This window comes from Bos mutus, chromosome 1 (genome assembly GCF_027580195.1).
Source record: "Bos mutus isolate GX-2022 chromosome 1, NWIPB_WYAK_1.1, whole genome shotgun sequence".
Taxonomy (NCBI): Eukaryota; Metazoa; Chordata; class Mammalia; order Artiodactyla; family Bovidae; genus Bos; species Bos mutus.
The window spans coordinates 63,797,497-63,812,785 of record NC_091617.1 but is presented as its reverse complement, the minus strand read 5'-3'; the positions used below and the strand labels follow the sequence as shown (position 1 = coordinate 63,812,785).

The 15,289-nt window shown below is 35.4% G+C and overlaps 1 protein-coding gene across 4 annotated transcripts in view; it reads left to right on the top strand.

Moving 5' to 3' along the window:
• The window catches only part of GSK3B (glycogen synthase kinase 3 beta), a 219,274-nt gene that overhangs the window by 141,123 nt on the left and 62,862 nt on the right, over positions 1 to 15,289 (top strand). For all 4 annotated transcript variants that reach the window (XM_070369958.1, XM_005905429.2, XM_005905430.2 and 1 more), the window contains exons 6-7: positions 3,915 to 4,021; positions 7,603 to 7,700. In XM_070369958.1, coding sequence (XP_070226059.1) covers positions 3,915 to 4,021; positions 7,603 to 7,700 — 205 coding nt within the window. The remainder of the gene's footprint in view (positions 1 to 3,914; positions 4,022 to 7,602; positions 7,701 to 15,289) is intronic.

The following is a 15,289-nucleotide window of genomic DNA, read 5'->3' as shown; positions in this document are numbered from 1 at the left end:
CAGGCCACAGGACTGGAAAAGGTCAGTTTTCATTCCAATCCCAAAGAAAGGCAATGGCAAAGAATGCTCAAACTACCGCACAATTGCACTCATCTCACACGCTAGTAAAGTAATGCTCAAAATTCTCCAAGCCAGGCTTCAGCAATATGTGAACCATGAACTTCCTGATGTTCAAGCTGGTTTTAGAAAAGGCAGAGGAACCAGAGATCAAATTTCCAACATCCACTGGATCATTGAAAAAGCAAGAGAGTTCCAGAAAAACATCTATTTCTGCTTTATTGACTATGCCAAAGCCTTTGACTGTGTGGATCACAATAAACTGTGGAAAATTCTGAAAGAGATGGGAATACCAGACCACCTGACCTGCGTCTTGAGAAACCTATATGCCTGTCAGGAAGCAACAGTTAGAACTGGACATGGAACAACAGACTGGTTCCAAATAGGAAAAGGAGTTCGTCAAGGCTGTATATTGTCACCCTGTTTATTTAACTTATATGCAGAGTACATCATGAGAAACGCTGGACTGGAAGAAACACAAGCTGGAATCAAGATTGCCGGGAGAAATATCAATAACCTCAGATATGCAGATGACACCACCCTTATGGCAGAAAGTGAAGAGGAACTCAAAAGCCTCTTGATGAAAGTGAAAGTGGAGAGTGAACAAGTTGGCTTAAAGCTCAACATTCAGAAAACGAAGATCATGGCATCCGGTCCCACCACTTCATGGGAAATAGATGGGGAAACAGTGTCAGACTTTATTTTTGGGGGCTCCCAAATCACTACAGATGGTGACTGCAGCCATGAAATTAAAAGACACTCCTTGGAAGGAAAGTTATGACCAACCTAGATAGCATATTGAAAAGCAGAGACATTACTTTGCCAACAAAGGTTCATCTAGCCAAGGCTATGGTTTTTCCAGTGGTCTTGTATGGATGTGAGAGTTGGACTGTGAAGAAGGCTGAGCGCCGAAGAATTGATGCTTTTGAAGTGTGGTGTAGGATAAGACTCTTGAGAGTCCCTTGGACTGTAAGGAGATTCAACCAGTCCATTCTAAAGGAGATCAGCCCTGGGATTTCTTTGGAAGGATTGATGCTAAAGCTGAAACTCCAGTACTTTGGCCACCTCATGCAAAGAGTTGACTCATTGGAAAAGACTCTGTTGCTGGGAGGGATTGGGGGCAGGGGGAGAAGGGGTGACAGAGGATGAGATGGCTGGATGGCATCACTGACTCAATGGAAGTGAGTCTGAGTGAACTCCGGGAGTTGGTGATGGACAGGGAGGCCTGGCATGCTGTGACATGGGGTCGCAAAGAGTCGGACACAACTGAGCGACTGATCTGATCTGATCTGATTATGTATTATGTATTATTAAGTCACTAAAGTGACTTAGTAGTAGTATGTATTATGTTAACTGTGTATTGCTGCTGCTGCTAAGTCGCTTCGGTCGTGTCCGACTCTATGCGACCCCATAGACGGCAGCCCACCAGGCTCCGCCGTCCCTGGGATTCTCCAGGCAAGAACGCTGGAGTGGGTTGCCATTTCCTTCTCCAGTGCGTGAAAGTGAAAAGTGAAAGAGTTAACCTCAATTTAGAGATTAGGTAAAAGGCTTAATTAGTAGCTGTGTTTTCTTCCTTTTCCTCTACAATTTAGTTTATTTCTCTCTTTTTTATTGCAGGTTACAGTTTTCTTTCTGTCTTCTTAAATGCATTGCTTGGTAAAATATATAGTGTAATAAGAATTAATCTTTTTCATCTTTATAGTATTGAGCATTTTGTGCCTCTCTGATCTGACTTTTCAAGATGAAATCAAGCCTGTATCCACATGTAACTCAGGCAGTTAAACTTTCACTTCCTTTCTAGTGTTATTACCTTTAGTACTCTCTCTTCTTGTAATCCCCAGACATCATATGTCTTGAATTCTCACCAGTTTTTTTCATCCTCACAAATTCTTGCTTTCCATCTCAGCTGCTTATAGATATTGACCCACACCTGCTAATATTGGTATTCTTCTTCTTTGTAATGCTTTTTATATCAACCCACAGATTAAATTTTGGTTTTAATATTGTATATATTTTCCACAGGTTGTCTCTTGGGGAAAAGTCTTTAAAAAAAAATGCATATCTGTTTTCTCATGCGTTAATTCTTAGTCTCACAAAAATGTCCTTTTAGATCATCTGCTTTTTACAGTTTTCTAATTTCAGACCTCTGTCACAGGATTCAACTCATTTTGCAGGGCTCTTAACTGTTCCTTCGACTGTAAGAAGTGGGTAAAGGATTTTAAATCAAAAACTCTTATTTGGTGCTTGAACAAGCATCTGTAAGATAAAATGCCCAAATCAGATGAATTTTATTATTATGTCTTTCCCCTGCTTGAGAGTGACTGACTGGTGTGGACTGTAAAAATACTTCTGAGATACCAAGTTAGTGGAGTTTCTGTTCTCACCATAGTTTTAGAACACTGTTTCTATGGGAGTTTTTTTGGGACATAGAAATCACTTTGTTTTAATATGTTTGGGATAGGGATTTCACTTCTGTGGTAATGATAAGAATAGTTCACTTTTAGTGGCTCTGATAACAGAGCTACTGTTTTGTTTTTAACGTCTGATTTGAGCAAGTAGAGTTTGGGATACACTTTGAAGGCAGCTTCATCAAGTAGTGAAAAAAATCTGTAGGCTGTGGTATTTCTAATACTACCTTTATCTTATAGTGAATTTTCCGACAATGTAATTGGAATCTGTCTTGTTAATTTAATAAATCCTTTATAAGGTAGAAACTTTTGTCAGTTATGCTGTGAAAGTATCTTAATTTTCATACAGCCTAAAACAGGGATTAGTATTTAATAATTTATGAAATGTTTGCTGTATGTGGATAAACTGTCCCCCACCTTCAAAACTTGTGATGAAGAAAGATCAGGTTATGGTCAGCATTACCAGTGAACAGAAATAAATGGAAGAAAAGAAAGCCCAAACTGAAACCTTTGTGACTATTTTCATCTGCCTCTACTCTGATTTTCTTGTACCTTTACCTAAAAAGATTTAAAAAAAAAATTTTTTTTGTTACTTTATTTTTTACTATTTTGATTTTGTTGTTTGTATTTATTTGCTGTATTTATCTTCCCTATTATTGTATGTCAAAATGATTAGCTTCTATAGCAGTATATTTCAGTGTATCTTCAAGTTGTTTTGAGACATTTCAAAAGAAACTAATTTTAATTTAATATTTAAAATACATGCCACAAAGTATTTGGAAAGGAAAGTTGAATTAGAGAATATGTGATTTGATTTGTTAATAATTTACAACAGTGGAATTAGAATTCATAGGCTTTGAATTATCTCTGCCCTACAGGAAATGACCTATCTTTTTTATTGGATAGCAGATGTTAAGACAGCTAATAAATTGACCAAATGGTGGAAAAAATAAAGTAGGTTGGGTCTGCAAGCCATGGGATACTCACTCTGAATCAGAAGTCAAATTTTAATAGAGTGGCCAATTTCTTACCCATTTAAAAAACATATTGGGTAAGCAATATTCATTCTTATAATCAATTATAGTGCTTTTTGGTAAGGGGAATTACCTGTTATATTTCTGCCCTTCTTTGTATTTTAGAGTGAAATTCAGGGGAAAATAGCAGAAGAAATTCAACATTTATCATTTTTTTATTTTTTTAAAACTCTTTCTTCAGGTGACAGTTGACAAATGCATTCTTTAAAAGTTACTATTCTTTTTTCAGAGTGATATGTTAAAATTATGTTTCTTTTGTTAGAGTTATGGCTCATATTTTCTTTTTTTATATATTGCATGATTGGAATTATGGGACTCTTAGATTAAATATTATATTGCAAATGATAGCAGTTAAGGTTCTTTTATGGTTTAGATTTAATTAAAGAATTTCTGCTTTTGATTTTTTTTTTATTAGTGCAAAGCAGCTGGTCCGTGGAGAACCCAATGTTTCGTATATCTGTTCTCGGTACTATAGGGCACCAGAGTTGATCTTTGGAGCCACTGATTATACCTCTAGTATAGGTAAGTACTGTATCTGAATATAATAGCTTGTGATTATGCATTATATCTTGTTTTTAGTAATTTAGTAGTACTAATCTATACTTAAATATAAAGATATAAATATGCCCTGAAATATGTTTCTTCTTGAAGATTTGTATATAAAAATGTATAGAATTTAAAATATATTTACTATTCTACTTTTAGGTTTCTTGGATTATGAGAGAATAATAAAGCTACTCCTCTGTGATTGTATGATTTCTTTAAGATTACAGTTATTTTAAACTTAAAATTTTAAATAAATTCTAAGTATACCTTTTCTTCACTTAAAAAATTCCCCTGAAATAGTTCTCTCTGAGCTTGATCTCCAGTTGGACAATTTTCATCCATTAAGTTTATGATTAAAGTGATAGGATTACAATATTACTGACACTCATACTGTGCTGACTCAACTGATTATTTAATTTTTAGTCAGCTTTAAAAAATTTACTAATTTTTTCATTAGTAATTTGAATAAATTCAGATTCTGTAGCAGTTGTCACAAAAGATCTTTAAGGATGGAAGGCATTGAATAGAGACAGTTGGCTTCATTCTTTGTTGACCACCTCTTCTACTTCATTTCAGCCCACTAGTCAGAGAAGGCAATGGCACCCCACTCCAGTACTCTTGCCTGGAAAATCCCATGGGCGGAGGAGCCTGGTGGGCTGCAGTCCATGGGGTTGTTAAGAGTCAGACATGACTGAACGACTTCACTTTCTCTTTTCACCTTCATGCATTGGAGAAGGAAATGGCAACCCTCTCCAGTGTTCTTGCCTGGAGAATCCCAGGGACGGGTGAGCCTGGTGGGCTGCCATCTATGGGGTCACACAGAGTCGGACACGACTGAAGCGACCTAGCAGCAGCAGCAGCAGCAGTGGGAGTGAACATACAGAGTGTGAACAGTTGGATGTGAATAGGAATCTAAAGAAAGGAACAATCTTAGGCATGCAAGTAGTTTATTTTATTGTTATATGTTGTTTTTGAAGAGAATTCCTTAGTCCAAAAACAAAAGCATACAAACGAGACCAAACAAAAAATAAAATAAAAACCCCACAATAACAGAAAGTCAAGGAAAAATCAGAACTTGAACAATTTCTCTTTTATACAAGTTAAAATTCTCTAATATGAACAAAGACCTCTACATAGAAATATATATTACTAATACTACCTTTTTTTTTTTTTTGGCCAAAGGGCAAAATGCCAAGGAACATTTTGATTTGTGCCAAGAGGCAGCAGTTTTACCCACCATTTATTTTGCACCATCAGTGCAAATGTCAGCATAGTGAAAAAGACATATAACATCTGAGTATTCTTATGAAAATTAACTTTGCCCTCAGTACCTCTGAAAAGGTCCAGGAGGTTCAGGGCTCTGCACATCATACTTTGAGACCTGCTGCACTGGATAGAGAGTATAATAGAGTGAGTGAGTGAGTATGTGTGTGTCCTACTTCACTGGATAGAGAGTATAAGAGAGAGTGTGTGTGTGTTGTTTATAATGCTCATAGTTTCATCGTGGCTATGTTATATGGCCTATTCTGTTCAGGAACAAATGAGAAATAGTGAAAGGGATATTTTGGTTAGAGTAGACCTGGATTTGAATTCCAGATTTATTACTACTTAGCTAAACTGTAAAAGAGATTAGTAACAGTTTTGCTTACCTTTCTGAGGGGCCATGAGGATTAAATAAAATGTTAGTGAAAGTACTATAGAAAAAATGGTGTTCTTTTTGTGGTATTTATTAACTTGACTCTTCCCAAAGAACAAATTTCAGCCCTTTATCTTTGGACAGTCTTTGGATTTTCTAGATGCTTTATGTTTTATTCACATATATGAAATTAATCATCTGCATACCAGGAATGAGATTCATACTGGGGTGAGTTTTGCCAGCCTCACCTAAAATAAATGTGGTTTGTTTCTTTCTGAAAAGTCATGAAAGTATCATCTGACGTATTAAGGCATGTTTATATAAACCTTTGACCCTCTTAAGAGTTTATTACTTCTGTAAATGTCCATGTGCTTAGCAGTTCTTCAGGAATCTTCTCAGAAAAGAAGGGCCAGTGTAGTGTGTTCTCTCTATTAGGAATCCGTTTTTTGGATGTTATGAGTACCTGCTTTCCAGCAGTCTCCTTCACATTTACTTGTCTAAAGTAAAATAAATCTCCTAAAACCAGATACTGACTTTCTAGATTCCCCATAGTCTACTGATGCAGCTGGGGCCGTTGAACCCTCTCAAGCCTAGATTTGGCCTCCTTGTTTAGATTTAGGAAACTTGCTTCTTAAGACTCTGAAAGATTTGTAAATAAACAAAAAGATATTTTAAAGTGTACTAATACAAATGCATTTTAGAAATATTTTTTAACAATGATGTTAAAAGCGTTGCTGGGCAAAATCAACTTGAATTTCTTAAATGAATTTTGTGTCATTATTTGTCTAGGCCAGTAAAAAGTAGTTTTTGGAGCAAGGATTTCCAATCCTTTTTTTTTTTAATATTGGAGGATAGCTGATTTACAATATTGTGTTAGCTTCCAGTTCTTCATGATAGTGCATCTTACTGCATTAAACTGAATAAATTATTTGTTTCGCGCATGCCGTTAGTCATTTTTCTCCTTCCCTACTGATAGATGGAAAGCCCAGTGACGATTTATGTTCATCTCCCTAAAGCCATTGTTTGTTGGTTCATACAAAACCCAGGAATCCAGAAAATTAGCTTCTTTTTTTTTTGGCAGGAAGTCTTAAGTAGTGGGCTCTAAATAAAGTGCCCATAAAATGTATCTTTCCATTTGGTAATACTTTTAAGAGATAAAGGGGATGCTCTTCATTATTATCACAGGAAGTCATCTAGACCAGGACTGACTGTTGTGGGTAAGCCAGGATATATGCTTTATTTTTTCCTTTTGTAAATTTATTTATAAATCATTAAAATTTAAGTTTTCTGTCAAAATTGAGGTTTCTTGTTTGACTCAAAAGTGAATTATATTTTATAATTTGTAAAATACAATGTATTCTTCTGCCTTTGCATTTTAAAATATATATTTAAGCACATTTTCTGTCAGTTATATTACAAGACAATAGTTAGCCATTTAAAATATTAAAATTTTCTTTTTCTGAAATTTGCATTTGGCTTACTCTCCTGTGTATAGGAGATTGAACCCTTCTTGCTACTCTCTATAAGCACCTGGTAATGTGCAGAGATTGTATCACTTTGACTTATTTTTAAGTATAATGAGTAAATAATCATGCTCTCTGCTTTCCTACTATAATCTCTGTCATGGTTGTTGAAGACTTGAACATCTCATACTGGATAATTAATGCAGATATTACATATAATAAAGATATTACCCTTTATTAGAATATTCTTATTGCCCTGTTTCCTGTTTAGTAAGTTTAACAGTTTTTAAATCTATTAAGGATTATTTGATGACTTTTCCCCTCTGTTTTGGATTATACAATCTTTTCCTTATGGTATTTATTCTGATCAAAGTAAAATTAGAAAATGTATCAGTTTTTAACACAACATAAGCTACAAAGTGTGATATTAATAAGCTCTTATCTTCTTTTCTCTTCAGATGTATGGTCTGCAGGCTGTGTGTTGGCTGAGCTGTTGCTAGGACAGCCAATATTTCCAGGAGACAGTGGTGTGGATCAGTTGGTGGAAATAATCAAGGTGAGTCTGTTTTCTGTTTTTGTTCACCATGTGCTCTGCTCGTATACTCTGCTGAGCACATAGGAGATGCTTGTATTTAGTCAGTATTTAAATATTTATAAAATGAAAAAAATGAGTGTGTATTACTAGACCACTTGATAGAAGCAGAATTTTTATGTATGGGTTTAATATGATTTTATTTATTAGGTCTGTCAAAACCTTTGTTAACAACATCATAGCAAAGTATTATTTTCTTGGATATTGGGTATTATTTCTTAAGAATAGCAGCACTAAGATTTTAAAGCTTTTAATATTGATATCTTAAATAAGTTCTCAAACCTCCCCCTTTAGAAATATCTAGTGTTTCTATATTTAGACCACTAGATGGTTGATTATAAGCTTAGTTTGTCTGAAGCAACACCTACCTCCTATTGGGTTTTAGTCTTGATTTTCCAAATGTTTCATAGAATGGAAAATTGAAAATCTCCTTAGCGGTTTTGTAGTCCCAATTCCCCATCCACTGAAAGAACCTACTTAGTTACATTCCTGGCAGGTGGTTTTTCAGTGTTTTCTTGAATATTTCAAACATCATAGTGCTACTTTGGAATGCAGCCTGTTCTGTATCTGGACAGCTTGAATTTAGTTTTTATTGTGCTGAGTGAGCCTCTGTAGTTTTTGTTTTTATGTATTTATTTTTTTATTTTTAAAAAAATTTATTTTATGTTGGCATATGGTGGATTTGATCCCTGGGTTGGGAAGATCCCCTGGAGAAGGGAAAGGCTACCTACTCCAGTATTCTGGCCTGGAGAATTCCTTGAACTGTATAGTCCATGGGGTCACAAAGAATTGGACACGACTGAGTGACTTTCACTAATGGTTGATTAACAGTTGCATTGGTTTCCGGGTAGAGTGATTCAGTTATACATATACATGTATCCATTCTTTTTCAAGTTCTTTTCCCATTTGGGTTATTACAGAGTATTGAGCAAATTTCCCTGTGTTGTACAGTACGTCCTTGTTTGTTCGTTTTAAATTTTGCTAGTTATTCCCTGGACGGTGATTTAAGTTGCTCTAAAATCCTTGTACTTGATTTGCAAAAATATTTTTGAAAAAATGATTTTGCTAAGTATCACTGTGTGCAACACCATGTGTGATCAAGAATCTTCCTTACTATCCATATAGTTTCTTATGATTTGCACCTGAGATCACTGGTCTTGGCCATCTTTTTTTGGTAACTCATCTTTTAGTTTCAGATTGAAGCTTTCAACTTAGTTCAGCAGATCTACTTCCTTTCTGATTGCTACACTACACTCAGATCTAAGTTTGGATATTTTGATTTTCTTGTTTCCTAAAAGCCTTTGCATTCTTTGTTATTATTCAAATTAGTATTCTAATACAGGAGTTGGCAAACTTTCTGTAAAGGGCTAGATAAAACGTTTTAGGCTTTGTCGGCAAAAAATGGAAGTCAAGGATGTCTGAGATACATAACAGAAAACAAAACAGAACAGAAAACAGAAAAACAAATTTTCACAAATTTTTCATTGATGAAATTCAAATTAATATAATAATTGAGTAATACAAGTCTACTGATTAGAAGAATGAATTTCTTTTGAGAAGCCTGTGGAATTTCTCTTAACCATGGTTCAGAGTCAGTGTTTCATAGCCTCGAGTTGATGGCAAATGTTTATCTTTAAAATCAGTTCTTAGTTCATGTTATTTCAGTCGCTCAGTCGTGTCTGACTCTTCAACCCCCTGAACTGCAGCACGCCAGGCCTCCCTGTCCATCAACCAACTCCCGGAGTCCATCTAAACCCATGTCCATTGAGTTGGTGATGCCATCCAACCATCTCATCTTCTGTCGTCCCCTTCTCCCTCCCTCCCTCAATCTTTCCCAGCATCAGAGTCTTTTCAAATAAGTCAACTCTTCGCATCAGATGGCCAAAGTATTGGAGTTTTAGCCTCAACATCAGTCCTTACAATGAACACCCAGGATTGATCTCCTTTAGGATGGACTGGTTGGATGTCCTTTCAGTCCAAGGGCCTCTCAAAAGAGTCTTCTCCAACACCACAGTTCAAAAGCATCAATTCTTCGGCACTCAGCTTTCTTTATAGTCCAACCCTCACATCCATACATGACCACTGGAAAAACCATAGCCTTGACTAGACGGACCTTTGTTGACAAAGTAATGTCTCTGCTTTTGAATATGCTATCTAGGTTGGTCATAACTTTCCTTCTAAGGAGTAGGCATCTTTTAATTTCATGGCTTCAGTCACCGTCAGCAGTGAGCCCCCCAAAATAAAGACAGCCACTGTTTGCACTGCTTCCCTATCTAATTGCCATGAAGTGATGGGACTGGATGCCATGATCTTAGTTTTCTGAATGTTGAGCTTTAAGCCAACTTTTTCACTCTCCTCTTTCACTTTCATCAAGAGGCTCTTTAGTTCTTCTTCACTTTCTGCCATAAGGGTGATATAATCTGCATATCTGAGGTTATAGATATTTCTCCCGGCAATCTTGATTCCAGCTTGAGCTTCCTCCAGCCCAGTGTTTCTCATGATGTACTGTGCCCATAAGGTAAACAAGCAGGGTGACAATATACAGCCTTGATGTACTCCTTTTCCTATTTGGAACTAGTCTGTTGTTTATGTCCAGTTCTAACTGTTGATTCCTGACCTGCATACATGTTTCTCAAGAGGCAGGTCAGGTGGTCTGGTATTCCCATCTCTTTCAGAATTTTCCACAGTTTATTGTGATCCACACAATCATGGATCCTACATAAACAGGATTGGGCCATAGTTTTCTGACCAATCAAGTCAGTACAACCAATCAGCATTTCTTCTATCCCCAGGATTTCAGTTTGATGTATTTGAATTTACCATACCACAGTTCTCTGTACATATCACCATTCAATTTGGCATTTATGTTTAGCTTATTAGAACTGTGTCATTTCTCTACCAATTATAGTTTAGAACTGTATGATGGTTTATTCTTTGTCACTAATTTTAATGAATTCGTACATGAGATTAATACAGATGAAACTGCTTAGAAGCTAAACTGGATAACTGTGGTAAGTCATGTATTTCATGCTTGCCATCATATCTTATAAACCTTTAAGTCCAAAGCTTATTTTACCACTTTTTGTCAGCCCTCCTAATTCTATTTTCTACTAATATTGGTTTGTTCTTAATTTAATTTTAGTAGAAACTGTCAGTTTGTTATTGATGGTTTATGACTTCAATTTTATTTAGGGCTTATTTGTTGTAGGTTGTCCATGTAGGTTGTAGTAGGCCAACTCTAAAACAAAACACTTCTTATTTATATATTATCTTGTCATCTTGCACTTATACATTGTCATCACCTAGATAAGTTCCAAGATTACTATCTATAGATATTTTGAAGGTGTTATAATGGATGTTATACAACATCCCAGGGCAGTTTGGAATATCAAACTTATCAGCCCTATTTACAGTTTTTAAGCAATACCACCCAGGGTAGATAAAGTATCAGTATTAATTTACCACCCATTTGGTGACCTGAAGTTATACATTTCATTGAGGTTAATTAATAGACATTGTAAGGGTGTGGTGTGGTGTATGTGTGAGTGTGTAGTATAGCTCTTAAATCTTATTGCATGGAGATTAATAAACATTGTAGGAATTTTATGTGTGTTTAATATAGCTCTAAATCTTATTGATCCTATCTGTACACTTATACTTTACACATTGAATATCTATGATGTTTCATTGAAATAAGAAATGCATAAGTAATTCTAATGTAACTGTTCCAGTTTTCTTGATCTAAGTTGTATTTCAGAAAAGAGTTGTATAGGTTAGCTTTCAAAGTTAAATGTTATTAAGACATTTTATATTTTAAGCAAATATTGCCATTTCTGCTAATCAGGACTTCAAGAATAGATTTGAGTTTTCTATGAAAAGTGATCTCCCAGGTGCCCAACTCCAGTATCAGTTTTTTTGAAATGTTAGTCGAGCCCTTAGTTCTTTTGGAAACTAGGGCATCTATGTTACTGTTCTTCTCTGCTCTCTTTGCATTTTCTTTCTTGAAAACCTCATGGGTATTCCTCTTGAGTATCTGGAGATAGCTGATATACCCCCAAACCCATAAAATAGTTACTCTTTTTTTTGAATTTGAGTTTATGCAGAAAAGGAACAGTTGTAAGCAAATTTCATAAATTTTATAAGTGGTAGAATTGCCTAATTATAAACTTTCTGAACTGAAGCTGAAGCTCTAATCTGATGTGAAAAACTGACTCATTGGAAAAGACCCTGATGCTGGGAAAGATTGAGGGCAGGAGGAGAAAGTGGCCATAGAGGATGAGATGATTGGATGGTATCATCGACTCAATCAATGGACATGAGTCTGAGCAAACTCCAGGAGATAGTAAAGGACAGGGAAGCCTAGCGAGCTGCAGTCCATGGGGTCCCGAAGAGTCAGACATGACTTAGCAACTGAAGGACAAACTTTCTGAGCAGGAACTTTCTTTCATTGTTATGTTTTAATATCCAGAGGCACCATAATAGTTTTCAAGAAATATTTAAGCTAAATTAAGCTGCTAGATTAGTGTTCATCCATGAATTTGGAATTACCCAGGAATTAATAAGAAAAGTTAGTGTGATTATTATTGTATATACTGTTTATTAAACTTTATTGGCTTGGATGTCCAGGCCAATAATTCATAGAATAAGTAACACAGAGTATTATAAACTGAGCTAATTTAGCGTAACCTTTTAAATCTTCTCCCTATCTGTCCTCAAACAACGCTTTTGCAGAATATTAAGAGTAAAATTAAAATATCTTCAGAGTAAATTAGAAGTATAGGGCAGTATGGCATTGAAAGTAATGAAAAATCATTTTTAAGCATGAAAAACACGTAGCTTTCTGAGATTGATTTCATACAGAGATTATCAAATCAGAATCTCATTATACCTTTTAATCTCTGAGTATCAAAAAGTGCTTGACTTTTCAAAGCATTTGTAGATAAGAGAGATTCTGTTTGGGAAGGCTCAGATAATAAGATTTCTTAAATTCTTCCTTAACATATTAGTTAAAATAATCTTAAGAAATATCTGATGTGGTTTCAGATACCTGGGAAAAATAAAACATTTTGGGAGAACATCTGTCAGAAATTTCACAAGCATAGCTTCAGTGATACAGCATTGTCCATTGGCACCTCTGTGGTCAGTCATACCAGTGGGGTTATTTAGAAAAAGTCTTCTGAAGACTTAAAGAAAGTAGTATTTTTTTTATGTTGATTGCTTTTTTTTTATCATTATGTATGCTATAATTTTATGTGCTCAGTGCAGAAAACATACCCAGACACAAATACAAGGAAAACGAAAGTAATCACTTACTGTTCTAGTACATCATGAAAAATAACTTCTATGAATATTTTTATACACTTTTCTGTGCATATCTATGTTAAAACAAAAGTGCCATCTGTTTTGTGGACTTTTTGTTTTACTAAATAATTAATTGTATTTCTCATGTGAAGAAGTGTATGTTGACAAAGTGATTTTTTTTTTTAATTTTATTTTTTAACTTTACAATATTGTATTGGTTTTGGCATATATCAACATGAATCCGCCACAGGTATACACGTGTTCCCCATCCTGAACCAAGTGATTTTTTTTTTTTTGACTGCATAGATTTGACTGTAGATTGTATTCTGAATTACATAATTGATTCTGAGAAGAACAATGTGAAAGTACAGTGATAAATGATTGCTTTAAAAAAAATTATATATTTAGCTTCTCAAAGGTTTGATTAACTCCTTACGTAAGATGTCCCCAAAATTCCCCAGATGTGATGCAGTCTAGGAAATTCTGGACCTGGGACTGCTGTAGGTTTTACGAATAGTTTCTTTTCCCCCTCCAAATTTTAAAACACAAATTTTAAGTAAGGAAAGGTGAGCTTCAGTCTAGAGTTCAATTTTGGGATTAAAATATCATAGAACTGAATGTTTGATAGAAACCAGTCATTTTGTAGAATTTCCAATTTTAAATGTATTAATGTTCCTAGAGATATAATTTATTTCATAAATATTTACTTATGCTTTGTAATAAGTTGACCATTTCTTTCTAATGGAAGTTTTAAAGGCAGAAGTAGTTAGAGTACACCTCTCTGATAATAAACTTTCTCTGTAGCTTTCATAGCTATAGTAACTAGCCTTTTAAATTTGGATATATGTCTTTTAGAAAAACATGACATTAAACATGTAGATGCTTTAAAAAATTTTTTTATTGAAGTATAGTTGGTTTACAACATCGTGTCAGTTTATGATGTACTGCAAAGTGATTCAGGGGTGTGTGTGTGTGTGTGTGTGTGCATATTGTTTTCCATTTTAGTTTATTACAGGATAGTGAATATAGTTCCCGATGCTATGCAGTAGGACTTTGCTGTGTGTCATTTTATATATAATAGTAGTTTGTATCTGCTAATCTCAAACTCCTAATTTATCCCTCCCCCATCCTTTTCCCTCTTTGGTAACCGTGAGTTTGTTTTCAAGGTCTGTGAGTTTGTTTCTCTTTGGTAGATAAGTTCATATCATACTTTTCTCTCAGCAGTAATTACTCATTTTAGATATTTACATAGATGGTTCTTAGACGGGTAAGAACTAGTACAATCTTACTCTAGCAGAAACTTTAGGAATTGGAAAGTTTCTGGAAAACAGTGGAAAATTTCTGTGGAAAACAGTGAGATCCAAATAATCTTTTGATTATTTTATTATAGTTAAGTAGGTGAACTTCATTTCTTGTGGTGCCTAAAAGCTTGAAAAAGAAAAAGATTTAGCAGTGGAGAGTGAGATTAAAGAGAGAGCGCGACTTCCCTGGTGGTTCAGTGTTTAAGAGATTAGGTTCAGTCCCTGATCTGGGAAGATTCCTCATGCCACAGGGCAGCTAAGCTACAACTACTGAGCCCATGCACTCTAGAGCCCATGCTTTGCAACAGAAGCACCACAATGAGAAGCCCATGCTCTGCAACTAGAGTAGCCTGCGTATAGCAATGAAGACCAAGCACAGCCAAAAACAAATAAATAAAATTATTTTTTAAAAAAAGAGAGTGGGAGGGGGGGTCATTTTTTACTGTTATGTGATACTGATTTTTTTTTTTTTAATCATCTTTTTGTAATCCCAGAAACTGGGGGGAGGGGGGATATGGATGTTTTCAGTTGTTTTATGCCAGAATCTTTTGTTAGTAAACAAATAAATAGTTACATAGAGTTAAGAGGGCTACATTTTATTACAAATATCTATCTAAATCATTGTTTTCCTGGTCTTTCGATTTGACTGATGGCTCTTTGCAGTGTGTGTTAGTAACTTCAGTCGTGTGTGACTCTTTGCAACCCCATGGACTATAGCCCGCCAGGCTCCTCTGTCCATGGAATTCTCCAGGCAAGACTATTGGAGTGGGTTGCCATTGCCTTCTCCAAGGAACCTTCCCAACCCAGGGATCAAACTCAGGTCTTCTGAATTGCAGGCAGATTCTTTACTGTGTGAGCCACCAGGGGCTTTGCAGGATAATTTAGACAAATAGATTAGTGATTATCTGGCCCCTCAGGAGTCTGCATTTTCAAATATTGGTAAAATACTGC